The sequence below is a fragment of the Uranotaenia lowii genome, chromosome 3 (assembly GCF_029784155.1).
Source record: "Uranotaenia lowii strain MFRU-FL chromosome 3, ASM2978415v1, whole genome shotgun sequence".
In the NCBI taxonomy this organism is placed as follows: domain Eukaryota; kingdom Metazoa; phylum Arthropoda; class Insecta; order Diptera; family Culicidae; genus Uranotaenia; species Uranotaenia lowii.
Genome location: NC_073693.1, coordinates 271165766 through 271189198, shown reverse-complemented (window position 1 = coordinate 271189198; position 23433 = coordinate 271165766). Strand labels below are relative to the sequence as shown.

The 23433-nt window shown below is 34.6% G+C and overlaps 1 protein-coding gene across 5 annotated transcripts in view; it reads right to left on the bottom strand.

Annotated features, from left to right (window-relative positions):
• LOC129755306 (regulator of G-protein signaling loco-like) overlaps nucleotides 1–23433 on the bottom strand; it is a 186591-nt gene that overhangs the window by 6339 nt on the left and 156819 nt on the right. For 4 of the 5 annotated variants that reach the window (XR_008739228.1, XM_055751738.1, XM_055751734.1 and 1 more), the window contains 2 exons: nucleotides 7344–7688; nucleotides 6656–7284 (listed from right to left, as the gene is read on the bottom strand). Coding sequence is in view for 4 of the 5 variants with exons in the window: in XM_055751738.1 (XP_055607713.1) it covers nucleotides 6656–7284; nucleotides 7344–7688 (974 nt within the window). In the remaining variant the exon portion in view is untranslated. Of the gene's footprint in view, nucleotides 1–6655; nucleotides 7285–7343; nucleotides 7689–14762; nucleotides 15833–23433 lie in introns of all 5 variants that reach the window. The other variant, XM_055751737.1, reaches the window with a different exon arrangement.

Below are 23433 nucleotides of genomic sequence, written 5' to 3'. Positions count from 1 at the left end.
TTGATGCGCCCGAACCGCGAGTGCGACCTGATGAGGGCGGTCTACAGCTCGATCTGCGCTTCGGGGAGTAAAGCACCCAACTTGAAGATTGTGTAGTTGCGCTGAGTGGTGACTTAAATCAACACTACTTGTGAGTTCGGAGGAGTCTGGCTTAGGAGGCTTATCCCCCCCTGATCCGCGTGTTCGAACAGAGAAAGTATCGTCGACAACTCGCTTTGTGTTTCTGGACTTCCTGGACTAGATCCACATAGCTTGTAGTTGCGCTACATGGGGACCTCATTCACACGATGAGATGTCGGGTCCTAACTCGTCAGAGGAGGGGTTGCGCATCGAGTTGTGTTAGAATGAGGTATTGCTGACAGAGGATTCGGAAACGAGTATTGCCTTGGAGCGCACTAGCGCGAATTGACCTCCCACTATTGAAGCAAAGTGTGTCAAACAGTTCGAGGTGGGGACAAAAGTCAGTGCAGTGGCCCCAGGTGGACTTTATGGCGTAGGGGGTACAGTGTTCCTTAGCATTGTATCATGAGTCGTCCAATTGCACCCATGGACCCAGAGTAGCAAACTGGGGGGACGCGGTGGCTCGCCGCGCCTTGGAATGCAATCCGTAAATTGGATTTACCACCTGGGTTAACGACTAATAAAAAAAAAATATGTCATGGTCGCTACGAGACATCATCGCGCTTTAAGACCATGTTTCAGAACTTTAAGAAGTAATCTGATGACTCAGAAGCTATCAGGATATCTCTCCTTTCCACTGCTCTAAGTGCCGAACAACAAGTTATGGGCCCAGCACTAGTGGCAAAAAGGAGAAGCGGAATCAAGAGTGGACAGTGGACCAGCTAGGAAGCCGTTGGAAGGACAACGAGCCGAAGCCAAAGGAAGTCAACGAGCCGGGAAACGTGGAAGGTTGTAGGACCAGGAGCCATCTGGAAGGTCGGGAAGCCAGGTGGAGGTCGACAAGCCAAGAAAAACAGTAGTCGTCGGACAGGTGCCAAGGGAAGTCGTTGAGCCGAATCGATTGCGAGCTGACCGGAATCCATAGGAAGGTCGTCGTGCCATTGGAGAGGCGTCGGAACCAAACAAGGTAGTCGGATCGGAGCCACTAGGAGGTCGTCGAACCGGTGCCATGGAAGGTCGTAGGACCAGAGCCACTGGTAGGTCGTCGAACCGAAAGCCATGGAAGATAGGCGAGCCGGTATCATGGAACGTCGTCAAGTCAAGAACCAGGTGGTGGTCGTCGAACCAGAAGTCACTGGTGGACTTGCGAGCGGGGTACCACGGAAGGTCGCCAAGTTGGTGGCCATGGAAGGTTGTCGGACCGGAAAGCCAAGTGGAGGTCTTCGAGCGGAAACCACTTGGAGGCGCAGGCCTCAGGAAAGACGTTAAGGTGGAAGGGAAGCTTCGGGCTGCAGAAAGATCACCGAGACCAGAGCCATGGGAGGTCATCAAGTCAAAGTCATTGGGAGGTCGTCGGACTGGAAGCCACTGTAAGGTCGTCGTGCCAGATCTCGGTGAAGGTCGTCGAACTAGTGCCATGGAAGGTCATCGAGTTGCAACACGGGCGAGAGCGTGAGTTGAAGAGGAGTAGCCCCATCTTCAGGAGGAGCCGCCGGAGACAGATAGAAAGCTACGAAATGCGTGGAGGAGTGTTCAGATTCGTCTCATCGAAGCAATCGATGAGATAAATAGCAACACACGCATGATATTTCTTTATAATGAATAAACAATTAGTAATCGTGACCATGGAAATGGTTTGGTATTGATAGTAGCGAATTAGATAGAAATAAAGTTTTCCAAGTTCTACCAGCAAGTAGTACAGATCTCTCCTTTCCACTGCCCAAGTGCTGAACAACAGAAGGTCCGCGGGAAGGCTCTTCTATAAAACATCAGGAAGATAGTTCATATCATGATGTTTAAGCCAAATCAGTACCGTACCCTACCTTCACGTTACTGATTTATCAGGCCTCTCTCCAAGTTGTGCAAGATCATGCAAGAAGATTCCTTATCATCTGCCTTATTTTCTGAAAGCTTTGTATAGATCGTTTAAGATCAGATCAATTTCTTAAAAAAACGTCCCAATGATTGTGATCAACCAATTTTTCAAATGTCAGTGTTTTAAAAATAAACTGGATAAAATCTAAATCGATAAATGTTGCCATTTTGGCAAGATTTAGGAAAAATATGAAATAGGGGAGATAAGGGCATAATGGCCACCTTAAGGAAAACGCTTATTTAACCATAGAAAATAGCCAAAATATGAAGGTTACATTATTGTTTCGTGTTCAGACACTTAAAAAGCCTTTTTCCTAACGGGCTGAAACTTGAAAAACTAGATGAAAACGTTAAAAAATGCATTTTTAAAAACTTTGCCAAAAGCTGAAAACCGGCCACTGTAGGGGCATAATGAGAACCCCCTACCCCCCTCCCACCCTGGGGCAGTATAAGCACCATTAATCAAGGCACGATGAGAATTTTCTGCCGGGGAATCTAGCAGCGAATTTAACTCAATGAAGTCAGGTGAGTCGTAGATTCATCAAACAAAGCAATATCACAATAATCTAGGTCTGTTTGTAGAATACATACAATTCACACACGCTCATACATTATGTTTCTGGTGCTTTGTTTGGCGGATGATGCTACTAGCCGTATAATGTAACAATCTAACAAATCGATCATGAATTGTAAATGGAAAAAAAATCACCTCGAACAGAAATCAAACTCTAGTCTTTTGGTTACCTCTCCGACACCTTACTAATAGGCTCAATCGTCGGATGTAAACTAGTCAAGTTGTGACTCTATAAATCAATTTTAATTTACTGCTAGATTCCACGGCAGAAAATGCTCATCGTGTCTTGATCAGTGGTGCTCTATATGCCTCGAGTCAACAAATTTAAGTAAAAACGTGTTTTAAAATTTATAAAAGTAAAAAATCAAAAATTTTATAATGGTAAAAATTGAGAAACAATGTGTACATCATGTTGCATTGCTTACACTATAGATCAAGGTTTTTTTTATGATCATAAGAGCTTGTTTCGTGATGCTCAAAAATTATAATATTTTCGTTACTTGAGAACCTAGCTGATTTTTTTTTTAATTTTTCTGTAAAGATGATACGGAGATTCCTGTTTTTATTGCAAATTTTTACTTGAATTTATCGTAGAAACGGAAAATTACTTGATCCCAGAAGGTACCTACTTAAAAATAATTGTTAACAAATACGTCAGAAAGTTGACTCGCCTCCGGCGGAATTTAGTACACTACCTCACACATATTACCTCTTAAATGAGGTTTCTTTAATAACTGTAACAACCGAACTATTTCAGAATTTGAAATCAATCATTTAAACATCAAATTACACTCATCAAATACTAATTTAACACATCAACAAGCTGGTAGCCAAGTGACATAAGCCTACCCCTTACGATAGTCAACAAAATTAGCAAAAACAAACGTTACACCTAGTCATTCTGATTTATTTTTAAACCAATAAATATATATTACCAAAACTAGATTTGAAAAACAAAATCTGACAAAAGCTTCGAGTGCAAGAAGCTAAAATCTTTCAAATCACAATCATTTAAACATAGGCACATGAAATGCTGTTATATTTTATAATTAAGATTTTGAAATGATAAGATGTTTTTATTGAAAAAAAAAATCCTTCTAAAAACTAATCTTTTCCATCATGTTCCATTAAGTTTATTTATTTTCAAACAATTTTTTTCGAATTGAACAGTCCCTTCCCACTATTTAAATATTTGATTTGTTTAAATAATTTTATCTTTGTTCCTCAATTCTGAAATCTTGTGTTCTGAAAACATCATTTTCTCAGAAACTATCCAAAAGGATTTTTAAAGAAAAACCCTATTTGTATCAATTGTCCTTGTCCCATTATTGAAATTGACGGCGACAACATATCCAGATCTTAACTTTATTTTTCAATTTTATTATTTTATTTTGTTTTATCGTTCTTGATTTTAAACGAATCTATGGAAAGTTCGATGAGTAATTTGAAGTTGGACAAATATTTATGCACAATATCAACTAAAATTGTATTTGTTTGTGTTTTAGCGTTTAAAATAAGTACTTAGAATTCCATATTCATGTTTTTATCGGTTTCTCAATGATTGTTCAAGAAATCAATTTCCAACCTTGACTTTGTCAGTACATAAATAGAAGTATTAAATACTACATATAAAAACAAGCCCCTTTCATTTTTGGCAACACGCACGAGAATTTTTTGTTGACTAAATCGAACGGTTTTTCTTTGGTCAACTTTTATTAACCTATAAATTAAAATAAACCATTGTCAATATTCATAACAAATTTTCATAAATTTTTGAACATTTTCAGTCATTTTTTGTTTATTTTTATCATGTTTTAGACACATTTAGAACTTTTTTTTGTTATGTCTAGAATGTTTTTATTTTTATCATATTTGTTATATCTGTCATTTGCATCTTTTTTAAATATTTTCTGGACATTTATATTCTTTTGTTTGTATTTATTTTAAAGTTTTTTGAATTTTTTATGCTTTTCGTCATTTTTGAGTGCTTTATAAATTTGTCAAATTTGTTGTTATTGTTGTTATATTTTATCAACATTCAAGAACGTCAAAACGTTTTTATGGTGCTGGTCTAAATTATATTGGTCATGTTATAGCGAAAGCTATATGGAAATGACGTTCCAAATATCCGTTTGATTTTGGCACATGTGGCAAAATCGGATGTCGCCAAAATCGAATGTTGCCAAAAACGAACGGAGTCTGTATATAAAGTCAATATTGCAAACTGCCAAGACATGACCTTTTATTTTGATACAGAACTGAAAAAATCAAATAAGGTACACCGGGGCAAGTGCAAACTCGGGGCAAGTGCAAACGCTCAACTTTTCTCTGTTACAAAAAAAAGTAAAAAATATTTCTTCTTCTAAAAATTGTTGTTTAGACCCAAACGAACAATCTGACATAGATAAACTAAACTTTCTTTAAATTTTCCACTAAAAACACGGCACTGTTCGATCACACACGAATTCAAGTACGTACTAGACATGAACAGTGTGTTTTTGTTTTGCATATTTTGGCTACAAAAAAGGGCATTCAAATCCGAATTTTCGTTAAAAGGTGAGTGTTTGGGACCGATATTCAAGTAAAAGCAGAAAATTTATGATAAATTTTCAGTACACCCCGAAAGTTTAGAAAATAATATTCGTTCTTGTTAAGCCACACTGCGGGGCAAGTGCAAACGGCACTACCGGGGTAAGTGCAAACGCACCTTTAAGCCATGTAACATCAGCCATTTCAGAAAATTCATCACCAAAATGGTTCAGCATTATATTAAAATGGTCAGAAGGGGTATCTAAAGCGTGTATCTGAAGCGGATGTTCAAAGTTCCGTAATGCCTTAATAAATGAAGGTCTTTCGCTTAAAACAACAGTCACCAAAAATAGAGTTCCAAAAAGTTATCAATATTGCAAAAAAACAGCAAATATATGAATAAAAGTTGATAAAACGTACCGGAACATGTATTCAATTAATTTTAGGACCGATACACTGACTCATCTGTGAATTAGTTAGGAAAAAGTATTGCGTTTGCACTTGCCCCCATAAACGGGGCAAGTGCAAATTTTGAAATTTTTTCACAAAAGCACCGTTACTTTTTACCAACATTTTTTTATTTTTCACTTTCAACGAGAATTCGTTTAGAACTATTTTAGTGATGCAACGAACGATAATTGAAAATTTTTGAACATACACATATTTTTCTAGGACATGTGAAAGTTGAACTATGGTGAAAACCGTTTGCACTTGCCCCGGTGTACCTTATAAAAATTTATCAAAGTCAGAAATTTGAGCACTGGCACTTTTGAAACAAAAATTAGTATATCCATCGTTCTATCAAATTGAATTAAATAAGCTACTAGGTATGTGATTTTTTAATAATTTCTCTTAAATTCAAAATGGATAATTATTTTCATTAACGAGAATTCAAATTTCAAATCGTGAATAAATGATGTTTTTTTTTGCCAAATTCATGTTAGAAATCATGATCTGAAATTAATTTTGTAACTTGGATTTAATTTCTTTTTAAATCTGGATTTATTTTGAATGTTATCTATTTATGCACTGATTTTTATGTCCTAAGATTAAAATTCATGTTTTATTATAAACTTTATTATTATTTATTTATTTCAATTCTATTTTTTATTAGTCGTTTTCTAGTGTTTCGCAAATTTTGATTTCAAATTTGTAAATTAAAATTTATTTTGAAGCAAATTTCTAATTCGGTATAAAGAACATCTATTTAAAAAAAAATCATTAATGACTTTCGGGAAAAAATAATGATTTGAATATTTGATTCTGATTTTTTTTAATTCGTTACAGTTTCAACCCTCCTCCCTCCCCCTCTGGACAGGTCCTTCTCAGGGGCTTGGTTGCATGGTTGCAGACAACTACATTACAATAATGTTACATGTGTAAAAACGGAGATGGATCCACCGAACTATCTTAAAGTTCGCCCTTTTGAAACGCACTTTAAATTTAGTTTTAAATTTTCCTGAAGAGAAATTCTTATCCTTCTAGATTTGATACTCCAATATTCGAGCCGATCTCATAAACAAAGCCACACTTAAAAAAATAACAAAAAGCACTTACCTCGCCAAGGAACTTCTAGAACTATGAATATCACTAGTGGAATTGGTCGACAGGACCTTCAGCGTATTGCTACTGCCACCCCCGTTGGACAGGGACCCCGATTTACCCCCGCTGCCACTGTCCTTTTTCAGCTCCTGATCGCCTCGATCCTTGGATTTGCAGCGGGTTTTACGGTGCCAGGGCAGCAACGACTTTCGCCGCCGATCCTCGGCATTGCTTAGGGATTTCTTCAGCTTGGTGGAAGCTTGAATGGTGAAGCTCGTCTTTAGCAGTGGATCTAGGAGCTCACCCGGATATGGAAGCGGCTGTCCTTTGGCCTCGGCATCCAGACACACCTTGTACATATCGTTCTTGATAAACCTCTGGTAGCTGTCAAACTTCATAAGGTTGAAAATCTGTTTCTGAGCTGCCGCGAAAAGGGTTTGCTCCGCTTGGGGCAAGTTTTCCTTGGCAATGTTTCGGGCAATCGAGTCCACATTGACCGGATCGCTACAACCCGATTCTAGATGCTTGGTGAAGATGGCTTGGGCTTCCCTGGCCCTCTCTTCTCGATCCGTTAGGTGCCTGTATTTCTCGCAAGCAGTCCAGAAGTAGATGTTCTCCCCAGAAAATTCTTTCTTCAAAAATTCCTAAAATTAGAAAAACCGTTATAAGCAATTGAACTTGAACAAAAACAGGTGAAACTAACCGAAAAAGTGTGCAGTCCGGCGGCATCTTCCAGCAGTTTCTCGAACGAGGTGCCCCAAGAAGCGACCCCAGTTGGACCCACACTGACGGTTCCCGTCGTCGTTGAGGTCGGAACAGAATCCGTTGTCACCGAACTTGCAGCATCCCCATAAGGGTTGTACCCACTTTTGGTGGAACTGTAATCATCGTCAATCGATTTGGTGTAGACGTCGCTTTCGGAAGCGGCCAGGGAAGAGGGCCGCCGATGTGAACTGGACCCGGGAGTGCGCTGTTCCCCGGAGCGAGACCGCAGCGATGATTGGCCCCATCGCCGGAACGGCGAAGCATTGTGGTTGATTTGCTTGTTCTGTAAAGGAGAAAAGTTGTGGGTAGAAAGGTGTTAATGAGCTTCAGGCAATGTGATTTTCCAAGCGGGAATCTTTTGTCGCTAAATGTAATTAAATGGAAGCTTCGGGGAAACATTGTTGAATCCAGTCAACACTTTTGCAAAGAAAAACTTTACAGTTTATGAGTTTCTTCAAAATAATTACTTATGCTTTTTAAGTAAAGCAGAACTATTCTGGTATCGTTTTTTTTTATTTAAAAGCAGTTCTGGGACATATACATATTCAAAAAGTTCTTAACCGCCCTAGTTACATAAGTGAGTTATGTCGTGAGACGGAAAACCATGTAAATAAAATAAAAAATAACATAAGTACATATGTATGTAAGTAAAAGCACGATTTAATACCTACTTTAAACGATTACTTACATCATACAGATAATTATTTTTTATCGTAAGTTATACAATTGAAATAATACAAATTTAACCAAACATTAATAGTTATGACAACCTCATCTTATTGATTTATTTTCTTATCATTTTATTATTTAAAAGGAAAATAATCATAAAACAGTTATTTGAATACTTTGTAAGAATGTTCATTTATTTCAAGTTTTTAAAGTATACGGTGCCTTTTTCCATAAATTTCCTTTCAGTAGACAAATACTTATTATTGGTAGTGTAGTTTGCGTCTCACAACGAGACTCCCACCCAGTTCCACCCAACTTCCAAGCAAAACTTTGCGCTTTGGAGAAGGAAATATTCCAAAGCTTTCCCTGCTCTGAAATAATTCAAGCAGAAGCTTTGAGCGTAGCTTTTTCTCCACTTTTCTTTAGCGAGAGCATGCGAAGCTTGGATACAGTGGAACCTTTTGGATAACGTTGATAGCATCGTTGATAAATTTAAATCTCATTTAAAAAAAAAGTTGGAAAAGCATTTCAAAACTGTAAGAAAAAAAATCGCCGAATGACATTTTATTGTGGTCGGTGAGATCCATGAGACTCCGGCAAATTTATATCACAAGAGATGAAAACTTTCTAAGGTAAAAAAAATCAGTTTGAGTGAAATAACTTGAAAACAGCAACTGAACCTTCACGAGGTAAACTGTTTCTTTACTGATTGTTTTAACATAAAAACGAAACAAACCAGTAGCTAAACGCTCAATATTTAAAAAAAAAATGCAGACTCCAGAGGGTGCTCCTTTCTACTTTTTTTTTGAGTTTTTTTTAGATGAATTGGTTATTTTTCAAGGAGTTTTTTCGGCTTGCAGTCTTATTTTTAGCAAAAAAACGACGTATTGATTTACGTTTCTAACGTTTCGATCCTTATTGGATCTTCTTCAGGGACTAAAATAATGTTTATTTAGTTAGTTCTGCTGATCATAATTTATGCTTTCTTACCGAAAAAAGACGTTCGTCTTGTGAGTGTCGACTCGGCTGGTCGTGTATAGCTGTCTTTTTATCTGTTTTCCGAATAATTTAATTTGATTCGTGTTTTTAGATATAAGGTGTAGTGTATCGACGTAAATCATTACGTCGTTTTTGCTAAAACCAAGACTGCAAGCCGAAAAATATCTCCGAAAAAAAAGCATATTTCCAGTCGAATTTTTCTACCACAAAAAAAAAATGAACTGGTTATTAATATAATATTTACTTTACACGAAATTTAAGAAAATCGTATCAAATAAATTTTGGAACAATCCAAGCTTAGTGAAAGAACTCTTAAAATATGTAAATATCGAGACTCGAATCTAAATGACGCATATTTCGTAGATGTTTGATCTATGCAATTTTTTAAATAAAAATGCTGAAAAAGGCATTGGATTGAGTCGATTTGGGGTCATTTTTGATTTTTTTTTATCTGGTGATAAAAAGTAAAAAAAAACTCATCCACGATTTACATGAGTAAATTTGAACTTTTAGGTTTGTATTGGAAAATTTAATCTTTTGTACAGAAAATCAACATCATTTTTGTTTCTTTTGTGGAACCTAGCCTGGTCAAGGTTTTAATGACAATACATATTTTTTCAAAGAAATATTCCACTGAATAACTTTGTCGAAGATCATAACTTCGTATCTGATAAAACAAAAAAGTTATTAAAAAAAAATTTAAAAAAAAAACTTATTATCCCATGAGGGTCCAGGAAAAACAGACGAGGTGTTCTACTCTATACTCGATTTTTTTATTTCCTAATCAAATTTTGATGATTGAGTAAGGTTATTCAAGATTAGCCATCTTTACTCGGCCTGAACTGATACTGAAACCTCGAAAACAAATCCCAGGTTCAGAATTCTGCTACATATTTCCAAAATTTTCTCACTCGATCATGGAAATTAATTTTTGGAAACTATCTAGTTTAGGTAGGATTTTTGATTTTCATTTCGGATCATCGTAAAAAATAGAATTGAAGAGGTGTTTTGAAATTGTTATTCAAATTTGGTTTTGCATTTTTTTTTTCAAAATTTTATCCACAATTTTTGAAACTCATATGCATTAAAAAAATTATTTACCGAATATGAAAAAAAAATATTTTAAGGCCATGATCATTTAGAATCCGGGCAGTTACAAACGCATATATTTTATAAACTATTCATTTGATCGAAAAACGTGAGTCTCCTTATACTTCTTATTTATTTGGTCCAAAAAAAATTCAGCAAAAATCAACAGTTTATGAGTTTTCAAGTCGACAATGGAATATTTCCGAGGTGATAGTGCAAACATGTTTTTATCATGTCCTTTGCATCGTATTCTTTTCTGAAAATCTGAAAAAAAAATTAAGGTAGTCCTTTCCATTACCAACACAACGATGCCAATTTTGCATATCCGAACTCTAGAAATGTAGTTATCGCCGAAATGAAATGCCCGGACTCTAAATTAACATCGCTTTAGAAATCAACCTGAGATCAGATGTTAGATATTCAGATCCGTTCTTTAAATTAACTCTTTTGCAGAATTCAAAACTTCAAAATGGCGATTCAGAATTAAAGAGTTAAAATAAGATTCATCATTCAAAATTTATATTTTAAATCAGATTAAATGTATAAAAAAATAATGAATTCAGATTGAAGCCCAAAACGTCAAATATAAAATACTAGAATGATGATTGAGGGGTCTGAAACAAATTTCAATTCTTGGCCCATATTGAAATATTGATCTGGAATTCTACATTCAGAAATCGTTCAGAAATCGATCCAAAACTCGAATATTCATAATAAGTCATCTTGAAAATTTTAACTCATTTATGAGCTCAATCTGAGTTTAGAATATTGATGTTGTATTTGAATTCTGAACCAAAATTTATATTCAGAATTCAGATACAGAATTAATAGATACAGAATTAATATTCAAAATTCAGATTACAAATTACAAGAGCTCGCTGGCTTATAGTTTTGATTTTTAATTTCAAAATTTCAAATTAGTAACCAAAGGTTTTTATATTAGAAAAAAAACATTCACAGAGCATTAATTTAAGGAATTCATTTTTACAAAAAGTATTTGCGGATAAAGAAACGTATATCCCGTTGAAAAATTTAATAATATTATTATTGCAGTTTTATCAAGAGCCAAACTTCAAACTTTAACTTGAGTTTGGATCGAGATTGCAAGTATCTATCAGTTTTGAACCGCTAAACTTCAATCAGTTATTTTACTTTTAAAATTTTAATTTATTAACAGTTCATTAATGGTTAAACTCTTTCAATATGCTCGAGAGTTTGGTAAATTTAACATATTCGGTTTGAGCATAGAATAAGTTTTGTTTTTAGCAAATCGAAGGCTTTTTTTATAAAAAAAAAACAAATCAAATCAAATAAGCTAAATTGACCAGATTTTAGAACAAATTCCATGATTCAAACATCGTTAAAAGTTAATTCTCTAATTTGTTACTAAAGGATTCCTTATACAAATCAAATATTTTCAAAATTTTCTGTGTAATAAATAAAATTTTGAACCAATATCTATAAACAAAATTGAGTTATTGGCTGCAAACGATTAACACACATGTAAATATTCTATGTTAGGTAAAATCTTGGTTTCATTACTTCAATGAATAAATTTTACAAAAGGATTTGAATTTAGGACGTTTGATTACTTCCTTATTTTGGAGTGCAATTTGGTTTTGGCGACGTTTTGCACTGCTCTGGATGGGCGTGCAAATCAAAAGTAGCAAAATAACCTTTTTTTGCCACCTTATGCATTTTCTCAGAAAATTTTTCGGTAAAAGCGTTAAAAGTTTAGAAGTTCAAAAGAAATCCTCAACAAGAGATATGGTAGCTATCTCTCTCCAATAGACGTTAGCGCCAAATAGAAGATGCAAAAGATCGTAAGAACATTTTCATTGAAAATAACTGACAGCTATGTCGCGTAAATTAGCATATTTTTAATACATTTCTGCTTCGTATTCAATTAAGAATTGATATAGTTGATTTTTAAATCATATTTCATTTGACGTCATCATATTTAAAATGATTTAGCCATGATTGAACATTTCCGGATTTTGTATGCACACTGGAGCAAAGCTAATTATATTATTTTAAAGAGGAGGTCGATTTTATTAAAAAACATAGATCGCTCTCCATATCCGTGATATTTAATTTGATCTCACATTTTAGTCATTCAATGCCGATAACGATAATGTTAGGGTGGGTTGGAAATTTAATTCAATTTTTATTGAAGTAGTAAAATGAAAACTGAAGATCGGATTTTTTTTATTTGATTATGGAAGAATGGCAGTGAATTTGTGCACCCATGGCAAATTGCTCTACTTATAGAAAAAATATGCTTTAAAACTTATAATATCAGGTATGATTATAAGCAACATGTTGAAAAACTTCCACTATGCCAAAATGAGTTGATTGCGTGCACACATGGTGAAAAAATATTTCCATTTTATAACAAAATTTGTATTGAATAAGTCACAAAATAATATCAAAAGAAAAAAAAAGTTAAAAATATTATGTTATAAAAAATTTCCCCTTTACCAGTCACTTTGACTGGTCACGGTCCCAATAAGTATATTCTATTTGCCGGTCGAGCTGTCTAGAAACCCACGAGGAAATTGACCAACTAACACTAAATAGAGCCGAATTGCTAGCTAATCTCAAATTTCCAACACCTCTTAGCTATTTTCGATGAAATAATCGATTTTCCTGATATTGTTTCTAAATTAGGTTTATGTTATCGACCGTTTTTGATGCTTATTGTTTTATTTTTGGCTATTTTTCGGTCTTGGATTTGGAGCAAACAACTTTCTGTTCGAAATGCCCGACGTTTCGACCATTTTGGTGGTCTTCCTCAAGGGTACTGGAATTATTAGTTTCAAAAATTTTTACAATGAGCATTGTTCAGAGTTTGGTTTAAATTGTGTAAAATCACTTGTCTAACAGTTGTTATAGTCAGATTTCGTTTTTCCAACGTTCAGGTGTTTAAAGTTTGTTTCTAAAAATGGTGTTTTTGAAGTCGTTTACCCAATTAATGGTAGAACAAATTATTTGGGAAGTCTGCCTGTTAAACTTATGTAGCCTTTGTTACCTTCTCGAAGAACTTTTTTATGTTTAAAGACTGATTCATACTAAAATATTTTCTAGTATGAACCCTTTCCAAGCGTCAAACTACTAAAGATCCGATTCATATTATTCAGAAGACGAATGATCAAGATTGTTAAAATCTTCTCAAACCCTTTAATGCATAACTTTTTTTTAAAAGGAGGATAGTCGTTATTGATTCAGTGAAAAAATAACATTTTAATTCGAATAACAAAACTGTTGAGTTGAGGTTTGAAGTCGTTATTTTGAGGATTACAAAAGTTATGGCCTATCAATGTTTAAAAATAATATTTGATATTCATTCCAATACGATTTTGCATTTTTTGAAACCTTGTTACTTGAGTGCAGGATGGTGTTTTTTTAAGATTAAAATAAAAAAAATTGTAAGAACTTGCAAATCTGAAGGAATAACAGCGATTTTCCAAAAAACAAAAAAAAAATTCCAAAAAAGTCAATAAATTTGATTGATTTTTGCCATTTTTCCGCATACACTGCACAGTGGTGCAGTGTAACTCCTGAGGGTGATGTGATAGGACTTTGACATATTCAACAAACTTATGTGTTTTGATCAGATAAACAACTTTGTCCAAGACATCAAAGCCCTAATTTGAAAAACAAAAAAGTTAGCATTTTTATCTCGCTATCGGTGGACCCCTCGGCAAAAATTTTGCTACTAAAATATGCTCCATGTGAAACTGAACAATGTTGCTAAAGACATCAAATGTCTATCTCTTCATCCCTGAGCGCTATTAATTTCGTACAGCTAGATTGATGTTCTGCACCACTGTGCACTGTTTGATATCTCACCCATACATTAAAATATCGTTATAAAAAATAGCATGGGCTTATTTCTTACAATCTCTAAAATACTTTTTGTGAATACATCACTCAAAAATATCCATGCATTTTCGAGATATTTGGATTTTGATTAGTGTTGTTTTATGACAAACTATACATTGAAGGGTTAAATAAAGAAAATCAGAAAAGAATGAAATATTTTTATTTAAAAAAATGGTACATCTACTTTTTTTTAAGTTTATTATGAGGTCACTTTTCAACAAACCATATTCAAAAATGAGGAATTATGGAACATTCGGCGCGTTGTAATGTCACATTATGTGTCTCTTTTTTAACCACTTTAACAGAAAAAAAACAACGAAGCTTGAAAAACAACCTTTATGATAGTGTGCAAATAATTTTGAAATAACAAAAAATAAAAATCGGCTCACGAGTTCAGCGATACTGGGTGAAATTTTCCAAGTTCTACAATTTTTTGTTCTTCAATATCTTTTCAAAAGAACGACCTATTTAGGTAACATTTGATCGATGATCTCAAATTAAAGCGAATGTTGTGATAGATGTCGGCCTAGAAATTAATTTAAACACTTTTTAAGGCAATCGCACTTTAAAATAAAACTCGCCTTACGTAACCAGCACCTTCATGGATTACTAAGTAGTTGTAGTGACTTGAAAAACGCTCCCACAATAATGCACATAAAATTAACCCTTCGGGGCAATTTGACACCCCGTGAAAAACAAATCGCATTTTCCTTACATCATCTCCCGGCATCGGCATCGACATCATCATCATCATCTTGGACGCTGCCGCACCGCCATTGTTCGGATGCTGTTGCGGGATGATGGCCCTTCGGATGGTGGAACTGGGGGGAGGAACCACAACAACAGAACAACCACTGCTGCTGGTCCCATCATCGGAAGATGTCGTTGAGGTTGACGTCGACGACAGCGACAACGACAAGGTATCGCTGACATTCGCGGTCGATGAGGAGCTGTCACCGGCTGCATTCGTCTTCACTGCACCACCCAAACCCCCCGCACCACCACCCGACGAAGACGATGACGAAGTTGTCGACGACGAAGAACAGCTGTTGTAGATTTCGTTCTCTTTGATGAATCCCATGAGCGTTGTCGTTGTCGTGGGATGCTGATGATGATGCGGGTGATGGTGATGCTGGCCAAGGTGATTCAGGAGATGGGGACGATCACTTGTCAGAAGCATCGTGGAAGATGAGGTTGGCGGTTTGGCTGAAGACGACGGACTTGGCGGGGGCAGCGATAACGATAGGCTCGATAGAGACGAAGCCGGGCTGTTGTGCAGGAAATTTCTCCGGCGTTGGTGTTGCTGAAGTTGTCGCAGAGCGCTGCCAAGCCCTCGGAGCGATCCACCCGAAGCCAACGAAGAGGATGAAGAGGAAGATGACGGTGATGACGCACTGGACGAGGAACGGATCGAGGACAAAGATGAGGGTGTGGACGAGGTGGTGGTGCAGGGTGACGGCGTCGTAGATGGTGAAGAATCGCCGCTATTGTTTTCGTTCATTCATTCAACCTTTTCGTAAACCGAACGGAGCGGTTTAACTGTTTGCTTCGGATGTTTTTCCTTCTTCTTAGTTTTCGGTTTCTTCACCCGGAATATTTCGTTAGATTTCCGGCTACACTTGATTGGGCACTATGTTACCAGCGATATCCCAATCAACTTGGCGACCGTTAACGGTCTAAGATCACTTAGCTGGAACCAGTTTTTGGGCACTGGAGAAAGACTTTTCGGTTTCAAATCTCTTCACTTCAGTACTTGCAATGTCATTTTGATGTTCACTTGAAAATCTATTGGGAAATGTCATTTTTTAATAATCAGTTGTATAAGTCGACAAGTGCGTCGATGAAAGCATATCAAACCAGGCGTAGACAGCGACGGACCGCTGTTTAATTTATTTTTTTTTATTGAATTTTTCGTGGGGCAGAAAAACGTCAAAATTTCTAAACTATATAAAGGTATAAGGAAAATATTCTCGTTTTAACCCCATAGTGTCAAATTGAAACTCCAGAATTTCAGATACGCGAGATTTTTTTAAGCGGTTGCATGCGAATTGCATGAAAATGTAATTCGGTATGAGATGTTGATAAATTTATTACCTGAACATTAGGGTCGCAATGGATGTATGGAAAAAGAATCATCATCAAATCTTAAAAACCGACGACATAGATTTTGTGGATTGGCCAAAAACCTGACTTCCGCAAAATGTAAGCTAAGTCGAACTTGATTAAGAGGTGCCTCAAAGGGCTCAAAGCTACAGTTATTTAACCCTAACAATCGTCAATGGAAAGACCGAAGGAAATCCGGAAAATCGAAATTTTAATTTTGATGCTTAAAATAGCTTAGGCTCAGTCATGTCTTAACCCTAATCCGCTCTTGAGTGTCACTATGACACTATTGGAAATAAATCTTGGGAACTTTAACATCATTATTTTTATATAGACGAACTCTGAAATCCCTTAAAAAGACTGACCTAAGTGTCAATTTGATACTCCCCGTTTAAAATCGCTATATCTCTCTTGATTCTCAATCGATTTTTTATAAATTTATAGTTTTTACATCGTAACATTGTAACTCAAATAAGTTTTTCAGACAATATTCAGCTGCAACACTTCGGTTTTGCGTTATTCAAAGACTAAGAAAAAAAAATCCAAAAAAATGCACCGGAAAAAGAGTGCTGCTGAATGCTCAAAAACAAATTCACTTAGTGTCCAAGATAGATGAAGTAAGAAGCTATACGTTGCACACAAGGATAGAGATTTTAAGATAATGACCACAAAAAATGTAAAAAGTGATGTGAAAAGCGTACTTTTCAATCCATGAATCGTCAAAATTGTTTAAGTCACACAAGATATATTTTGAAAAAAAAAAATATCGGAAAGTTGACGAAATTCGGCACATTTTCGCATTATTAGATTGTCTAAATACGAAACATAGATTTTAGACAAATTTTCAAGGGAATCTGTTTTTAAAACTTTTTGTCAATTTGCAATTTCTCAGAATTTCTTAGACATAGTTTCAATTTGCACAAGATTTTGAGTATAGTCACGCGAGATTTTCACAATAAATTTATACTCCCCAGAAAGCCATTTTAATACCGATTTTTGTGGTGTAATTACATATGCGCTGCGATATTTTACACAAATATGATAAATGAGTTACATGACAAGGTTTCCGAAACTATAAATATTGTAAAAATCGTTTAGGAAACAAGAGAGATATATTAGTTCTAGTCAGGAGTGTCAAATTGACACTCCAGGGACTGTAATGGGTAAAAAATTCTGGCACGGATGAGGGTAAAACGTCGAGATCTGATGTTATCTCGAAAAAATTTTCGACTTTCTGTGACTGAGTTGTTTTTTTTTCTTTTTTTTTTGATACCGATAGATTTCTATGTAATGCTTACAATTGACATGGGAAATGTATCGCAAATCGCTATAAAACCTTATTCAACCTATTTGAATGTTTCAGAGGCATCTAGGAATAAATTTTGCACTAGCGTGGTACATTCAGTTTCCGTTCCTAAATCATTAAAAAAAAATCTAGAAAACAAGACAAAAAAAACATTTTAAATGACATACTACAGTTTGGAACAAGTATCTTGCCTTTTTCTATTTGTCATACAATTTTTTTTCGTAATTTTTTTTTGTTCCAAACTTGATTAAATTTGACATTGAAATTTATTATTTGATGAGAAATTTCATCATTTCAGGACCACCCTAGTGGAAATTAAATGGACCATGCTACTGAAAAATTATGTCTTTGTAACATTTAAATGGGTTACAACAAGTTTGGAGCGATTTGTAATGTATGTCAATTCAAAGGAATCTACGTGTTTAAAAAAAACGACAGTTCCAGAAAGTCGATTTCCGCCAATTCGTTTTTTCGAAACTATCTCAGATTTTGACGTTTAAGACATTTGTAAGTCATAAAGCATGAAAAAATTTAAATTTCGATTTTCCCGATTTCCTTTGCTCTTCTTTTCTCATTTTTAAATGGTAAAAAAAGCTTTTTTGAGTCCTTTGATGCACCCCCTCATTCAAGTCAGAGTGTTCTGAATTTTTTAAACCGGTCAGTTTTTAGGCCAATCTACAAAAAGTATATGGTTGGTTTTTTATAAATTCGACATGGCCATTTTGGCTGCCATCCCAATGACAGAAAACATACGCCATTATTGCACTGGAAGCTATAAGAAAAAGTAACGAGTGTACTATACAAACATCAAATCATGCGTGAGCTTTCATTACGTCGTATGAAACAAAATGTAAACAAACTGTCTCGAATTAAGATATTCAAAAGATCTGTAGTTTTCTAATCTAGATTTGTAGTCACATTTCAAACCTCACTTTGATAGAAGAAAAAAGAATGCAGAAAGTCGCCTTTTGGATAGATAGATTACAACTTTAGAAAACCTCATATCCTACTGATAAGATCATTGTTCTCATATTTTCCAAGATTAGTAAGGTTCAACAAATTTGTTTCATAGCTATTTCCTATATGATGCTTTGGAGTTGGCATGTATTTGTGAATCTTTAATTTCACAGGATTTTGAGCAAATTTTTATCTCAGAATTTGTGTCTCAGAACACAGAATTTTGGAAATATTTACAGATTTCACAGAATTGTACGTTTTTCCAAAATTGTATTTTTTTCTGTGAAAATATTTTTTTATTTATATCTTACTTTGTCTTTGAAATATATGATATGGTTGGTAATGTTAATTTTTTTTTCATATAAATTTTGAAAAAACTCAATTTTTCAAAGCTTTTTAATTAAATAAATGCTATTTCCATCACAGAAAACCGTCCCGGATTTTTGGGGAAAAATCAAAGAAAATCGGATTTTTTTTCACAAATACAGAGTATTTTTTCGGCAACCTTGTTTTGAAGTACTGTTTGAAACATCATCCGGTAAGAAACCCAGCTTCTTCACTTGTAGCGTGTGTAAGTTATCGTTATTATTATTATTTTTCCTATGCAATAGATGTAATTTTACACTTTTTTTTAAATTAAAAGCAAACGTGTACAGAGAAATCTGCTATCATGGCTGAAAACGTGAATGAAGAAGGATTTCTTAATTCCTCAACTCCCTCAAGGTAAGAGGCCTGGAGACTTAACGTCAACTTCCAAATAAAGTTATCTTCACGGATTGACATAGCGTTATGAAACGGGAGTTTTTTTTAACTTCATTTATTTGAAGCGTGAGACGGGAGTTGTTGAAGCCATTTATCAGATTTCTCAAATCAATATTCCAGAAAAAAAAACACTTTGTGAGGGTAAATAGATCCAAGATGTATAAAAAATTATTAGTGAATATATAATACAATAAAGATGTCTATATATAGATCCTCAAATTTTTTTACCAACTAATTGTATCTAGTACATACAAATTCCCATAATATGAGGGAAGCATACACATGTTTGAAACTTGCATCTTAATTTCTTAAATATCATTAGGGATTGACATTGCATTTGAACATTAGTTGGAACTATTTTGAAATCTTAATTTGTAAATGAGGCTAGAACAAATATCAATTTCTTCTTTTTTCAACCACCCCCCACCCCCCCCTCGAAATTTCCAAAAAACCCGAAGGAGGAAATAAATAAAGTTTGAAGTATTTTATGTAAATTTCGACAAAAAATTCAAGTATCCGAAAGATTACAAGACGAAAAAACAAATTTTGGAAGTTGGAAGTTATTTCACCTTTTTGGATTTTTGATTTTATTGAATGTTTCGTTAAAAAATTACTTGATTCATAGGTTTTGTGCAATGATATTGTATGCAATTTTGTTGCATACAAGCTTTCGTGCAATTTATTCCAGTTTATTTGTTTTTCGCATTATTTTTTATTGTCTCCCCCCCCCCTCGCGATATTCCAACTCCGAGTGACAAAAGAAGGATTTGAAGTTTGTTCCGGACTAATGACTTTTTGAAAAAAATATATAAAAAAGCAAAAACCCACACTGAGCTTTAAATTACATTTAAAACCATTTGGAAATTCACCTCAAAGTGAAAATGCAGTGAATCTCTTTTCATTTCAAGTGGATCATGTATGTACTTACATATGTACATTTCACTTGCCTCTATATTACTTGCACTCAACTGAGAAAAAAACGCATTTTTCTCGATTTTAATTTTTACTGTGACCGGCATTTACTCTGTGCATTTTTAAATCTAGCTATCAAGAAACCAATTTTAAAATCAGAACTTTTAGAAAAAGCCTAAGCTGAATGAAAAAATGCGCAAAGTTTGGACCTAAACAGAGATGGTACCGATTTGGGTAATTTATTAAATTTTTTGAAAGTAGTGATGATGTTAGAGAGAATAAGTTATTTACCATCTGAAACTTACTGCTTTTTAAAGAATAGAGGTTTTTTAAACAATGTGAAAATATTTCGTTTCATCGGAAATTCTGTACTTAGAGTATGAATATGATAAAAAGGTACGTATTGTAGTAAAGCTCATTTTCATTGAATGACACATTTCGTATAAATGATTCAAAACAGCCGAAAATAAGTGAATTCAAGTTTCAATGAAGGTAATATTTTAATCTTGTGTGCAATCATTATTTATTTTAAAAACCTCGTTTGAATGTACTTTATACACTTTGTAAAACCCTATGCTTTTCAAGAAAATAGACAGATTTTTAAAACGTTTATTCAGTTTAAAAACTTTGATTTTACTGGGTTAGTTTAGGTCACAAATTACCTGATGGTTTCTTATTAATTTTATCCAAAACTTCTACCAAAATTTACATTTCTTATTCCTTCATATTTAATCTGAATATATTTGCTTTGTTTTTCATACTGGAAGACAAATTGTCGGAATTCGACTGGGCCGAACTAAACCTTATCATTATTTTTTCAAGAAACTTCAGATGAATTTACATATCATTCATACAAGAGACAACATTTAAGAATTGTATGGATCAGAATCATCAATTTTCGTCAATCATATTCGCTTCTTTGGTTTTGCAAATGAGATTCAAATTCTGTTGTTTCGATTTTTTTTCAAGGCGTTTGCGCTCAGTTCGGCCTGGTCAAATCGAACCAAATATTCTTAAAAAAGACCACTAAAGGTTCAAAATGTTAAATTCCGACATTAATTAGAAGATAAGCCCCAAAGCCTTTAAGCTAAGGTTCAAACCTTACTTAAAAAGAAAGATGATGAAAGTTAAACGGGAGTTGAAATATTAAAGACCGCAAAGGAATACAAACGCAAATTCTTATATTTATGCTAGCTACTAATAAATGCTGAAAAAAATCGGGATTTTTTTTTTAAATTTTTGGCTCAGCTGCACAGTAAATATATTTTAGTGCCTTCAATGCTCCAGGATTCGGAACTTCACGACTTTCCCGAATGAATGACCATCTGGTACTTGTCCCTTGAGTAACATTTTAAGCGAAGATTATTCTGAATGCAGAAAAAAGATATAAGAATTGCAACAAAATAAAAAAATAACTCTTTTTATGATTTTTTAGGTTTGAAAATTTCCTTTTGGAAAGTTAGCGAAAACTTGACTTTTTTTTATTTTAAAAAATCGAACCAATGCCCCCACTAAACTTATTTTTTTCTGACTCGGTGCCTGATTTAATTTTATTTTTCACACTCTGGGTCAATGATTTGAAGTTTGAGATCCCCCCCCCCCCCTCTCCTATCCAAGACGAAATGCAGTTTTGGGCCACCCAAACAGCACTGTTATATGAAAACCAATGTTCTCATAAAGAACCAAGAATACAATTAGGTTTAAAAAATAAAATGAACATAATATCAGATTCAATAGCAACATTGGCGTTGAAAAAATACGTAAAACAAATCCCACAAAAGAATGATCAAAAAGAATCAGAAAACATAATGATACGCTTAAAATCTTCGTTTATTATATTTTAGTGCTTTAAAATTCAATTTTAAGTGTGAAACCATTGAAAAACTTCATAATTTTGACCATTTCACATTTTATCGAATAACGTTAAAAAGCCTTTTTTTTATTATGTTGTTCAGATCAACTGAAGAACTAATTGAGAAATTGGAACTAGTTTTCGTATGAGGGAGTATTGCGATTCGAAAAATGTTTCTTCGCTTACCCGAGAACATTCCCCTTTTTGAATGGGAGATCTGAAGAAGAAGATGAGGATCCCATACCATTTTTTCACATAACTCCTGAACTAATCAAGTAAACGGAACCAAATTTGGCAAGCTCGAAAATGTCTCTATGATGGTTTGAGATCCAATTTTCTCTTTGAAAAAGATGAGAAGAGTAGAGAAGGCTCCCATGTGAAGCTTTGTGGGTACGATTAATGTTTCTATGTAGGATCAAGCAGAGTTGCCAACTGATTTTCAGACAAGTCTGGAAGATTTCGAAAAAAATTCTGGAAAAGTCTGGATGACAAACTCTGAAGGTGGTGATCTTTTTTTGGTCGCCAGATTCAATGTTGCAAAAAAGCTCTAACCATATAAAAATCAAATATTGCTTGCACTATCAATGCCAGTGCTTATACGTGCTCTGCTAAGTTCTCTGTTTTACATATTTCTTCGCAGCATTTCCCATTTCTAATATCTTTCAAAAATTTTTAATTCCCAATTCTAATTATTTCCTGCCATTTTAAACCATGAGAATTTTGAATTTTAATGGTTTTGTAGGATAATTTGTCAAAAGTCAATGTCAAAAGTCTGGAAGTCTGGAAACATGAAAAGTTGTCTGACAAAAGTCCAAGAAGTCTGGAAGATCCAAACAAAATCTGGAAGGTTGACATCACTGGGTTCTAGATCCTTTTTATCACTGAGGGGAGAGTATTCCCATACGGAAAAAAGCACAAAAATTTATATACAACTCACAAACTAATCAAAGTTCCAAATTTGTCAGCTTCATTCAGATACTTCTAGATCTGATAGCATTTCGCAACTACCAGAAGATGGGGCTACCAAAAAATGAAACAAAAATTGAGATTAAATTCGAAAACCATCAACACTCATAGAAGTGGTTGCAAAAACTCAATGCCTATTTGGCAAATATCTGCGCCGAAAATGCGCTGAAAGAGTACTGTGCCATGATTGGAAAGCATTCCTGGAATTCAAGCGGAAAAAGAATGGGATTTTTATACTATTGGATAAATCATCCAAAAAAAAATTATAGTGAGAATCGAACTCACTGCAACATTTTATTTCGGCTTGCCAGTCCGGTATCTTATCCACTGCACCATCTGATTCGGTTACTAAAGAGAGTGCATTGTCATAATGCTTCTGCCACCGTCGATTACCAAAAAAAAGTAGTGCATTGGCCGTCTGCCGTTTGACAGGCGGTTTTGTTTCATCCTTTTTTGTTTTTTGATGAGAAAGGGATGATAATAGGAGGGAAATGAACCTTTTTAATTCCGGTTCGGCATAGAATCTAA